We start from the raw sequence: 12,448 nt of genomic DNA, 5'->3' as shown, positions 1-12,448 counted from the left end.
CTATCATCACCTATGACTTACCTAAAAGTTGCAATAAACAAGCATTTGAATTGGTGACAAAAACAACCAAACAAGTTGGTTGCTAGTGATTATGAATTGGATGATTCATTTAACTTTCCATATTATGAAAAAAAAAAAAACTCGAATATATTGGTCTCTCTAATAAAATTTAAGTAATTTACTTCCTGTTGATTTTGAAAATAAGCAATTAAGATTAATTAATCACGGCGTTAATTGTTTTTTTCAATTTTACATAAATTTTATAGGTATAATAAAAATTTAGCCTCGATATTTATAATTTTACATAAATTCAACAAATTTAGCCTTAAAATTTACACATTTACAAAAACATTGCGGGTTAAATTTGTTAAATCATTACCAAATTGATAGAATGTGTAAATTATGAGAACTAAATTTGTTATTACACCATCAAATTTATGGGAAATTGACGAATAATATTAACGCCGTAATTAATTGTCCTTAATTGCTCATTTTAAAATTGACAATGATTAATTGCTTCAATTTTTTGAAAGGGGCTAATTTGTTCAATTTTAAAATTGAGAGTGACTGAAAAGGTCTTTTTACCAAAAAAAAAAAAAAGTTGGCAAAGTTGATTGCTTGGATGTCATAATTCCAATAAAATCAGTCATGTATATATGTATATATATATATATATATATATATATATATCCCCATGGAGTAAGCATAGTAGTAAACAAATCATTCATATATATAAACACACAGAGAGAGATATATAGGCCATATATTGCTGAAGATCATGAACTGCTGTGGACAATGGAGCTTTGTTATTGCAATGGTAGCTGTCAACTTTGCACTTGCTATAACAAATGCCCTTTTCAAAATGATTCTCAATGAAGGAATGAATGGTGTAATCATCTTAATATATCGTCACACGATTTCCGTGATTTGTTTAACACCGATCGCCTTCTTTCGAGAAAGGTAAATACGTTTCATATATTTGAAAGATTATATCTTGTGATGGGAACTTACTATAATAGCTTTCTTGCAGAAAAAGTAGACCAAAGCTCACACCTAGTATCATGTGCCACCTCTTCTTTAATGCTCTTATAGGTTTAGTTTTGACACAATATTTTTTCCTTCTTGGACTTCAATATGCTTCACCAACATTCACATGTGCATTCCTAAATATAGTCCCTGCAATCACCTTGGTTTTGGCTCTACCGTTCGGGTAAGTGTATACATATCGCTCTAACTCGATCGAGTTTAAATTAACCGAACCGAACGTAACTCTGTTTATATTTCAGGCTCGAGAAAGTGAACATGGGAAATAAGGCCGGGAAAGCAAAGGTTGTTGGCACATTGGTTTGTATTAGTGGAGCTATGGTATTGACACTTTACAAAGGAAGAACATTGGTGGGATCATCCAATTCAAGTGACAATAATACAACGGTAGTAGCAACTAAGAAGAAAGACCGATGGGGCATCGGTCCGATATTCCCGATGGCAAGCGCCGTATGTTTTTCGTCGTGGTTCCTACTTCAATCGAGGATCGGAAAAGTGTACCCTTGCAAATATTCAAGCACTGCCTTTATGTCTTTGTTTAGTGCATTTCAATCAACCATATTAGGGTTGATAACAGAGAGGGAGTTTACTAAATGGATTTTGAAGGATGAACTTGAAGTAACAACAGTCATAATTGCAGTAAGTACCCTCCTCACCGAATCCCTTTATATATTATTCGATATCCCAGGTCGACAAAAGTTATATAATTTAATATTTAAAGGTAGCGATGTTAATTTTTTAGTGTTTAATTCGGATTTTAGAATTGATTTGATGTAAGTTAATTGCTAATATTAGGTTTGAATTTCTCATGATTTTGTTTAATTTTGCGATTAATGTATCAAATACAATCCGATTGATATGATTTAATTCACATTTTAGAGTTAATTCAATGAAAGTCGATTGTTGATATCGTTAGCTAATTATGAATTTTCATCAAATCAGCTCTAAAACCCAAGTAAACACTAAAAATTAATATTGTTACCTTTAAGTACAAAATATATAACTTTTGTCAAATAAAATACTAAATTGGATCAAAATGTAACACAAATACCATATTAGAAAAATATCAAACTCAAATACTAAATTATGTATTAAATCTTGCCAAATTGAATTATATCCGCAATCGCGATAATTTTTTTTTTTTAATGTTGTTCAAAATAGGGAATAGTGGCATCAGGATTATGCTATGTTGGAATGTCATGGTGTGTGGAACATAAGGGTCCAGTCTTCACTTCAGCTTTCAGTCCATTGGTGCAAATATTTGTAGCAATGTTTGATTTCTCCTTTTTACATGGAAAAATCTACTTGGGGAGGTTATTTATTTTAACCCCTCTTGGTGAATTTTCTCAAATATTTATTATGTCATAAATTTTTCTACTTTTCATAAATTTAGAATTTAGTCTTTATATTTTTATTTTTAGGAATTTAGTTTTTTACTTTTTATATTTTAAATTTCAGTCCAATTGTTGACACTGTTGAAATTATTTTGTTAAATTCAGGTTCTAACGCCATTTTTTAGTTGTATTGCTACCAAGTGAGTTTTTTTTAATTTTAAAATGTTACACTAAAATGTTTAGCAGTGTGAACAATTATATTTGAATTTTAAAATCTGAAAAGGACTAAATTTTAAAAATAAAAGTAGATGAATTAAATTCTAAATTTATAAAAGAATATAGAGAAGTATAACACATTTTTAACCTCTACTATATTGCATTTTCTGACCATGCTTTATGCAAATGAACAGTGTCATTGGATCAATCTTAATTGTAATTGGTTTATATATACTGCTATGGGGAAGAAACTCTGAGGCACAAGAAATGAAGCAACCCCAAGAAGGAGAAGAAAAAGACTGTAATGTATGGTCACAAGTCTAACAAAAACCTCTGGTTTTAGATTAGATGCTTAGTAACTTTCTTCTGTTGAGTTCAGTATCTACCAATCGATGGCACCAATTTAATTAGGTAATGACTAAAATATTCATATTTCACAAAGTGAGTTATGGGTCAAATTCTATTACTAGACCTTATACTTTGCATAAGTTGCAGTCCTTGTATTTTTAGAATATGAAAATTTTAGTCCTGATCAAATGATAGTTATTAAATTCATTAAGTTAAGTTGTGTTATTTTAAATTTTGATGTGTCAAACATATTATCGCATATGTAATGTCTTGTTTATTTTGTTATTTTCACATATTACTTATAAAAATCAGTTAATAGATTTAACGACTATCGCTTGTATTAAGACTGAAATTTTGAAATTCAAAAATATAGCTTCACGCATAATACGGGACTAAATGACATAATTTAACCAAATAGATTTAATCTGCTACTATTGGGTTAGGACTAAAATTTCAAAATACTGAAATATATAGGGACTAAAATTGATCAAATTAAAGTACATGTATTAAATACATAACTTACTCAATGTACAAAGTCTGATAGCAAAATTTGACCTAATTATGTTATTTTAAAGCTGTTTTTACCATTTTATATCTTTTATATAGAAAAATAGACATATAAATACACAAAATTTAAACCCAAACCTCTATAATTTTTAACATTTATATTTTACCATTTAACCAAAATCTCATTTATTAATCATATCAGTTTTTATAAAAATATTTGTTAAACTTAATCTATGCTTCATAATTTATATAACACATATTATTAATTTATCAAAATTAAAGAATGTGTGGAACAGCCCTACTTTTGGATATGTTGGGGTTTTGCTAATTGTAATGGGTTAATTTTTTAATTTTAATGGTAGGAATTTAATAGAAAAATTTTAGCAGTTAAATTTTAAAAATAAACAGATTAAACTCTTAAAAGTAAAAGTAAAAGAGTTAAATTCCAGATGTACGAAAAGTAGGGGTTAGTAAAACTCGATTCAACTCGAAAAAATCGAATTTTGAGTTAATCAAATCTGAGTTATTTGGTTTTTTCCGAGTCAACTCGAATAAGTAGTTCGAGTTGAGTTAAAATTTTCAATTTGAATAACTTAAATTGGAATAATTTAAATAACAGATTGGTATAAATACACATTTGGTCCCTTTCAATTTTGAAAATGAACAACTTGGTCTCTCTCTCATCAACAGTTACAAAATAAATTCAAAATATTTATAAAATTCCAAAATTTATATTTTTAAATTTATAAAATTTAAAAATATTAAAAATCTAAAGAATATAGAAAAATTAAAAAATCTAAAATAATAATTTCTGAGACCTAAATAAGCAAATTAATGATTCAAATTTATAATAAAGTCTCTTTTTTCTCTTATTTTGTTTTGAAAGAGTTTTCAAAAATATATGATTTCAAATTTACGTACTCTAATATGAAATTAGTTATATTGTAAAAAAAAAGAAATAAAATTTGACATATTTACTATTTTAATTTAATTCAAAATTTGACTTAAACTTTATTTTACTAAACTCGATTCAAAAAATTTCAAATTAAATTAAGATGATATATTGTACTTTTTTCACCTAGCAATATAACACCCTTTCTTCCTTTTCTATAGGGCCCATCCCCAGTTCCTAATATTTCGACTGCTTAGTGGTTTTCGTCTTTTTATTGATAAGTAGATGCCAACGCACCTAACATTATTATTTAATTAAAAGCTAAATTCTACAAACACTCGTTTAATTATAAAAAAAGTTTCATTTTAAGCCTCCAAAATAAAAATTTTACAAATTAAGTAGTCACATTACATAATTTGATTATTTTGGTTACTCGTTAAAATCACAAATGATAGTTAATAAATCAATATAATAACGAAATTAGTCCTAAACTTTTATATATTATTTTAAAAATTAAGTTTATAAATATTCTCGATTTGATCCTAATTCTAGAAAATTCAAAAAATATAAAAAGACGTAAATATTTTTCAAAAATATAACAATAAATTTAAATTTTATATTAAATTTAATATTAAATAAAAACAATTATATTGATATTAAATTTATAAATAAAAAAAACCTCCACCACTCCGCGCATATAATTTGGTCATAATTTCATTAGGTATTATGCCATGAAAATTTCTTATTGTTTTGCAAACTCGGTATGTATGCCCTTTTCAGTTCTGTTGTTTCCAATGAAGAGAAATTGCAAACCAAAGCCTCCAATGGCCAGGGGTTTTTTTATTTATTTGATATTAATATTAATATAAAATTTTATTTTACTATTATATTTTTTGAAAATATTTATGTGTTCTTATATTTTTTTAATTTTAAAATTTGGAAAAAATTGAGAATATTTGTAAATTTTGAGTTTTTTTTTTAAATTATGACTATGTGTATAATCTACCCTTAACAAAATGTCCTATCTCATTTATAGACTTGCAACAAAGGTCTTTGATTTAAAAAGAAAAAAAAAACAATAGACATTCTCATCAAATATTTCCAAAGTCTACCTCATATCCTACAATCTTACTTAGAAAGTTATTGTCTTGTTCTTTTGTCCATATTCATTCTAGGAAAGCTTGATCTACATGCTCTTCGATGTTACTTTATTGGGTATTCTTCCACAGAAAAAGGGTACAAATGTTTTCATCCTCGACTCACAAAACATCGAGGAGGATGAAAGACATGGGAGAAACAAGATGATACTCGGATCATTGCAGACATACATTCTCTGAGGAAAATCAGCATCTCTCGACGACTCGACCGGTGCAGATACAATTTCCTATTAGAGCAACTATTCAAAACCTAAAAACACCATATATTGCTAGCCAGCATTGGTTAATACCCAAGAACAACTTCAATGCCTATAAAAGACACTATACCACCAGCTAACATCAATCGACCCATTAATGGTGAACCAGTTCAGCCAAATGTTAATGATCTACACATTGTTCTTAGAAAAAGGAACCAAAACCTACACAAAACATCCACTATACCTTTTAATGACCTACCAAAACTTATTTGCAAGCCATAAAAACTTTATTGGCAATCTCCACCCAATTCCCATACCAATAAATTTAGGCAAGATTAATAGCCAAAGGATCTTGGAAAGATACATCTCAAAGCTGTACAAAAAGTTTGCAGTATTTATAGGATAATCTTGGAAGAAGAATCTTGTTCAAGAAAAGAGGAAGCATGACTCTAAAAGCTTTATACTGATGTAAACTATGATAGAACATTAGTTGACGGGAGGTTAACTTTATTGTACATTCATAGGTGACAATCTAATGGCAAGGTCAAGTGTGGAGCCAAAATTCAGGTCAACGGCACTTAGAATATGTGAATTACTTCGATTGAAAATAATTCTTAATGATTTTGAAGATAAAATGGCAAGGTCCGATGCAATTGTATAGTGACAACACAAATCAACAACCAACATTGTAATGACCTAGTGCAACATGATACAACCATGCATGTTTAAGTAAATAGACATTCATCAAGAAGAAACTCAACAGTGAACTTTTTCGTACCCTATTTGTTTCAACAAAAGATAAAGTAGCAATGTGTTTCAAGACATTATCAACAAGCTTGGAAAAAATTGTACATAAGAGGCCGGATCAATTCTCTAAAGTAATGACACCAATCCATTAGCATAAATAGCCTATGTTATGTAACACTCATGTTGACATATTTAGTATGTATACGAAAGTACAATCCTTCAAATATATGAAGTAAGCATAGCCATACTAGACACTTATATCCAATACTCAGCTATTGATCAAAGCAACAAACTAAACACAAAATCATGCATTACAATGGAATTAACCAAAAATCAATTCAACGCACATAACAATTGGCAAAAATTGGTCTAGAAAACTTTTATATATAGAAGCTTCAAACATACAACTCAAAGAAAGTTTTTACTCAAAAGCAGATAAATAATAATAATACCAAGAAACCTCAACAACTACTGTCACAGCTTTAATGCATTAAAACAGTAATCAACCAAATCAAGCACTGAAAGGAACTTCTAATCAAACAAACTGAATCCCATATCGTCATCACTCTCTTCCTCTGGTTCTTCCTGCAAAATTACACAAAAAAATAGTATAAGAGAACAAATGGCAACAAAAGAAATTCATCAATTTATCATTTGTAGTTTTCAGTCCAGACCTTCTTCTTTTCCTCAGCAGGAGGTGGAGCAGCGGCACCACCACCACCGCCAGCAGCAACAGGTGCAGCTGCGGCAACTGGAGCACCAGCACCAGCAGCACCAACATTGGTTATAAGATCCTCAATGTTGCACTTTTCGAAAAGCTTTGCAAACAAGCTTGGCCAATAAGATTCAACCGAAACATTTGCAGCTTTAACAATTGTTGCAATTTTCTCAGCCTATTAACAAAGTTAAAGAAAACTAACAAAAACCCATCTTCCCCAAAACTACGGCTAATTCATTCAATAACAAATAATCAAAATCACCAGATTTCCCCCCTCTTTTCTTTGTTCATACAAAAAGCATAAAGGATACGGTGATGGGAATTCCATCATCATAGAGAATCAAAGCAGCGTAAGAACAAGCAGCTTCACCAGCCGTAGACATCGTTTCAAACTGTTAACATTAAAATAAATACATAAAAGAGACTAAAACACAATCCATATAAAGATTACTATTAACATCGATACAATGGCAGATTGTTACCTGAGAGAAAAATCTGGGAAATAGGCAAAATCTGAGCAGCCGCTCTTCAAAGTTCTGAACAGACTGTTGCTAGGGTTTCATATTCGGCATTGAAAAGGGATTTTAAAGAAATAAAATAGTGAATTGGGCTTTAACGGCCTTATGAACCAAAGAGTCCTATATCTAAAATGAGGCCTCCAAACCATTTTTCTTCTTGCTATTAGACTTTTATGGTAAAAAGATCATTTTAGTCCTTCTCAATTTTTAAATTTAGAAAATTAGTCCCTGACAATTTTGAAAGTGAGCAATCAAGGATAATTAATTATCATGGGCCGCGGTTCAAATCCCATGACCAAAGCACAAAGGGCGTCTCATGGAGGTGTACATATTTAATAAGGCTCATTTGACCCACTTGAACTTGTCTAATTCGAAAAACAAGTGACAAAGCCATCTACTTGAAGTCTTGGTGGCTCAGTGAAGCACTTATGGAAAATTAGAGCTACATTGATAAATAGGGAAAGAAATCTTAGAAGATTTGTAATCTATTAATATTTGATTTTTTAATCTTAGGGATTGTGTAAATACCTTAATTGTAAATATGCTTCGATCTCGTTCATTGATATAAAGCTAGTTGTACTGTTGGATTTGGGAGAGCTCAACTATAAATAGAGGGTTCCCCTCATTTGTAATCATCTATTGTATTCTATTCTTTAGTAGTGAATACTAATTAAGAGCATCTACTTAAACACTTGGCGTGTTTTGCTTTTCTGTGGCTATTCTGTTCTTTCAAGCTTTCTTCTGTCTTTGCGTTGCTTCCATTTTATAATTCGGTGCCTTAGAGAATTTCTAAAAGAATTCTCACTTTGCAAGAGTTAGGCTGACTTATGTGCATTTGAAGCAAAAAAATCGTCTAAGGCCGCAAAGATTACGAGACAAAATGCCTAGCCCTGTGACATAACCACGGTGTTAATATGTTTTGTCAATTGAAAATAATTTTGATTGGTTTAATAACAAATTTAGCCTTCAATGTTTATATATTTTGTTAATTTGGTCTTGATTCTAAAAAATTCAACAAATTTAGTCTCAACAGTTACACATTTACAAAAATATTCAAGGCTAAAATTGTTAAATCAACGATCAAATTGATAGAATGTATAAATTATAAAAGCTAAATTTGCTATTATAAATAGTCAAATTTATGTGAATTTGACGAAAAACATCAATGTTGTGACTAATTGTCCTTATTTGCTCACTTTTAAAATTGACAAAGATTAAATTGCTTTGATTTTTAAAGGGACAAATTTGCTCAATATCAAAATTTCGAGAGATGGAGAAATTTTTTATCGATTTTGACATACCAAAAGAATTTTTCATTGTTATTAAAAATAATAAATATGTTGTGAGTGGTTTTCTTATATGCAAATAATTTTTTAAGAGAATAGCTTCAATTATTATTTTTATTATTTTATCTTAGTTTATCCTAAAAATTCAAAACCAACTAATAAGAATATGAAATGTGGCATGTTAATCATTTTGATATTTTCTTAAGGTAAATTAAGATAAATATAATAATTTAAATATGAAAGTGAACTAAATAAAATTAGATGGTAAATTAGAAAACACATATGATTTAAATATTTTGAACATGTTTGATAATCTATAATAAAAAGTAAATAGTAGAATTTTTTCATGAAAAAATGTTGAAAACGATATAATTTTTCGACTCTTTTTATTATGTTAACATTATCTTTTAAATAGTTTACATTTAAATTGTAACAGTCCATCCAATGAAGTCTCTGTATTTGGTTATTGTTTATTGTGTTATGGTGTTAAACATAGCTCTGAGAAAGTAAGGTGTTAGTTTTGTCTGAGTATAGTATTTTGTGTATGTGCCAATTGGTGAATAATGTGTTTAGCGAATAGCGCAATTTGCTGAGATCTTTGGGTTGGCGGATTATTTTGTTGAGTATACGCCACCCAAAAGTTTAGGCGAATTCGTTAAGTTTGTAATTAATAGGTTTGTTTATTATTTTTATAAGACTATTTAGTTAGCCAAGTAAGAACTGGTTAGAATGGAATTAAGATACTGTAATTGATAAGACTTAAATGATGATAAGTATACTTAATCACGAAAATCAAGCGTGTTAGTGAAATAATCTAATCCTTCTACTAAACCTTGTCTTTGTGCATAGGTATATAAGAATATCAGTGTCTTCACTGAAAAACATTGTGTTTTCTTTTTTTTTTCATCCATCTTCTTCTTGATTTTCTCTACATTCTCTGAAAAGCTTAAGTCTAGAAACCTATTTGAATTTGGGTTCGCTGTATTCAGCCAACTTCTACGTTTGCTTTAGCTCTCTGGTAAATATTGATGAACGTTAGGTTATTCTCATAGTTATTTACGTATTTTTAACTCTGCATGCATAAATATCATATCAGTATGTAAAGAAGGAAGCTTCTTGATTTTGGGTTAAATGTTAATGTTTCTTACATGCATGTTTGGGTTCAATGGTGTAATGATTTGATAAGCTTAATTATTTGTATTTTAACTCAAAACACTGCAGAAAGTCTGAGGGATAAAGGAAAAGGTCTTGCTATATAGACTTTGGTGTATTTCTAGTGAGTTTCTTCATACTTCCATGTGTGTGGTATTCATGTTTTATATTGGTGTAAGGTAAATACTTATGCTCTATAAAGGTGAAGTGTGTATATGAAAAATGGTTGTTCAGAGTTGTCAGTCTAGGTTTGTAATATATGTGTTAAAGAGTAAGAATCATTCTTCATGCTTAAACCACTACCCTATGCTTCTAACAAGAATGATATGAATTGAAACATGGAAATGATGTTAAGGAAATATTCATGGCGATGCCTTCAATGGAATGTACATTGAACTGGCAGATCGTGATACATGACAACAGTTGTGTAGCCTCTGGTAAGACAAATGTTTGTTGCAAATCAAATTGGCAAATCATTAAGAATAATACAAACAAAAGAATATGAATTGAATTTATGATATGAATCTAACTAAGGGATTGGGTACGTGGCTGGTATGAAGAAGGTTTATATGTATGGTCATATGGGCATAATGTATGAACCAAAGGGATAGAAAATTGACGAATAGACTGTCTGTGTATGGTACTCGCCATCTGGCGAAGTATGTGATTGTGTTCAACTATTTGATGTGATTTCCTTGAAGTATTAATAGTTATTGATAAGACTTCTTTGTTTGAACTTACCCTGTTTTCCTTTTCCTTCACAAGCTTACTGTTGAAGGAAGGCATTCGTTAAACTACGCTAGAGGACATCTGCTGCTGTGAGACTTCTATCATGTTGTACTTTGTATAACTTATGAGATGTGATGTCTGATTGTAATTTGAGAAGAAATTGTACTTGAAACCTATGTTGATAAACTATGTTTTAATGAAACTCATTTGAGATATGAAATGATTTTCCAGTGTTATATTTCATACTATGAAAATTATATTATTAAAACTTATACGTCACATGACTTATAGTATGTTTTATTATTTATTTAAATGTTTGATACAAAACCCCAATTTTATAGAGTATACGACAAAAACAATTTTAAAAATAAATGATTTCTCTAAAGTGACATGTCATACTTGGACCCTCCTAAAAGGTTGAGTTTGGTGTGTTACATAAATTTTAAAAATTATATTTATCGAACAATTTAATTATATTTCGTACTTAATTTAAGACTATACCAATCATATTTTATAACTTAAATTGAATACTTAATTTTTTCAATATTTAAATTTTCCAATTTATCAAACAACAACTTACTAAAATAATAATATATTTATTTTGATGAATTAGTTTTTTAGGCTTAATGACAAACTTGGCCACTAACGTTTACATGTTGTCAAAATGACCCAAATTGTATTTTTGAGCTTTTTTTTGCCACCAACTTTTTATTCTAACTGCTTTTTCTAACAAAATTAATAAAAGTACCATTAAAAAATTAACGGATATTATGTGGAATATTTTAATGAGATGTAATTTATTACTTAGGTAACCTAATAAGATAATTACGTTTATTTTCTTTAAATTAAGGGTTCTTTTTTAACTTCATGAATTATTTGTTTTATTATTTTCCACACATAATTATTTTATTGGATTATCTAAGTAATAAATTACATCTCACTAAAAATATTCCACATATGAAATTTCACATTATCCCGTTAACCTTTTAATCGTATTCTTATCATATCTGTTAAAAAGCAATTTGAAAAGAATGACAAAAGTTGATGGCTAAAAATGTTCAAAAATACAGTTAGGACTATTTTGATAAAAACATGTAAACGTTAGTAGCCAAATTTGTCATTAAACTTTTTTATTGAGTTGACTAGGTTTGTATCACTAAATTAAATCGAATTTTTTATTAAGGTTAAGTACATTTATAGTGTATTTAAAATAGCAAAAGCATTATTTCCTCCAAATACAAAGACAACAAAGAAATTGATTAAATCAATAATTTCAGAAAATATTTTTATTTTCAAATTTTAAAAAATCTTTTAAAAAATCTGAGAATCACATTTTGTAAATTAAAAATTATTGTTAACAATGAAAACATATTTAATAACTATTTTTAATAAAAAATAAAAAAATTACATTTAAATGGATTCTATTGAGGGTACCAAATTAAAAAAAATAAAAATCTCTATGATTGGAGATCAATCAGAATCTATTGGCCCCCTCCTGTCCTTGACCTACCCAATACTTCAGTTGGGATTTCAACATCTCCAAACTTAAAACCTTTTAAAACTATTATTCATGCTTAACTTTTCTATTCTTCACTTATCCTTT

The 12,448-nt window shown here is 28.8% G+C and overlaps 2 protein-coding genes across 2 annotated transcripts; one reads left to right on the top strand and one right to left on the bottom strand.

Annotated features, from left to right (window-relative positions):
* Positions 1 to 717: 717 nt before the first annotated feature.
* LOC105793519 (WAT1-related protein At3g30340) lies at positions 718 to 3,194 on the top strand. The gene is made up of 5 exons (XM_012622421.2): positions 718 to 960; positions 1,031 to 1,210; positions 1,287 to 1,683; positions 2,206 to 2,357; positions 2,789 to 3,194. Exons 1-5 carry the CDS (start codon positions 779 to 781, stop codon positions 2,916 to 2,918), a joined length of 1,041 nt encoding a protein of 346 aa, XP_012477875.1. The 5' UTR covers positions 718 to 778; the 3' UTR covers positions 2,919 to 3,194.
* Positions 3,195 to 6,796: 3,602 nt separating this feature from the next.
* Positions 6,797 to 7,792, bottom strand: LOC105790367 (60S acidic ribosomal protein P1). The gene is made up of 4 exons (XM_012617934.2): positions 7,643 to 7,792; positions 7,472 to 7,552; positions 7,117 to 7,335; positions 6,797 to 7,027 (listed from the first exon to the last, which is right to left on the bottom strand). Exons 2-4 carry the CDS (start codon positions 7,541 to 7,543, stop codon positions 6,974 to 6,976), a joined length of 345 nt encoding a protein of 114 aa, XP_012473388.1. The 5' UTR covers positions 7,544 to 7,552; positions 7,643 to 7,792; the 3' UTR covers positions 6,797 to 6,973.
* Positions 7,793 to 12,448: the final 4,656 nt, after the last annotated feature.

Source organism: Gossypium raimondii, chromosome 8 (genome assembly GCF_025698545.1).
Source record: "Gossypium raimondii isolate GPD5lz chromosome 8, ASM2569854v1, whole genome shotgun sequence".
Lineage (NCBI taxonomy): Eukaryota > Viridiplantae > Streptophyta > Magnoliopsida > Malvales > Malvaceae > Gossypium > Gossypium raimondii.
The sequence above is the reverse complement of the archived record's forward strand: the minus strand, read 5'-3'. Positions and strand labels throughout refer to the sequence as shown.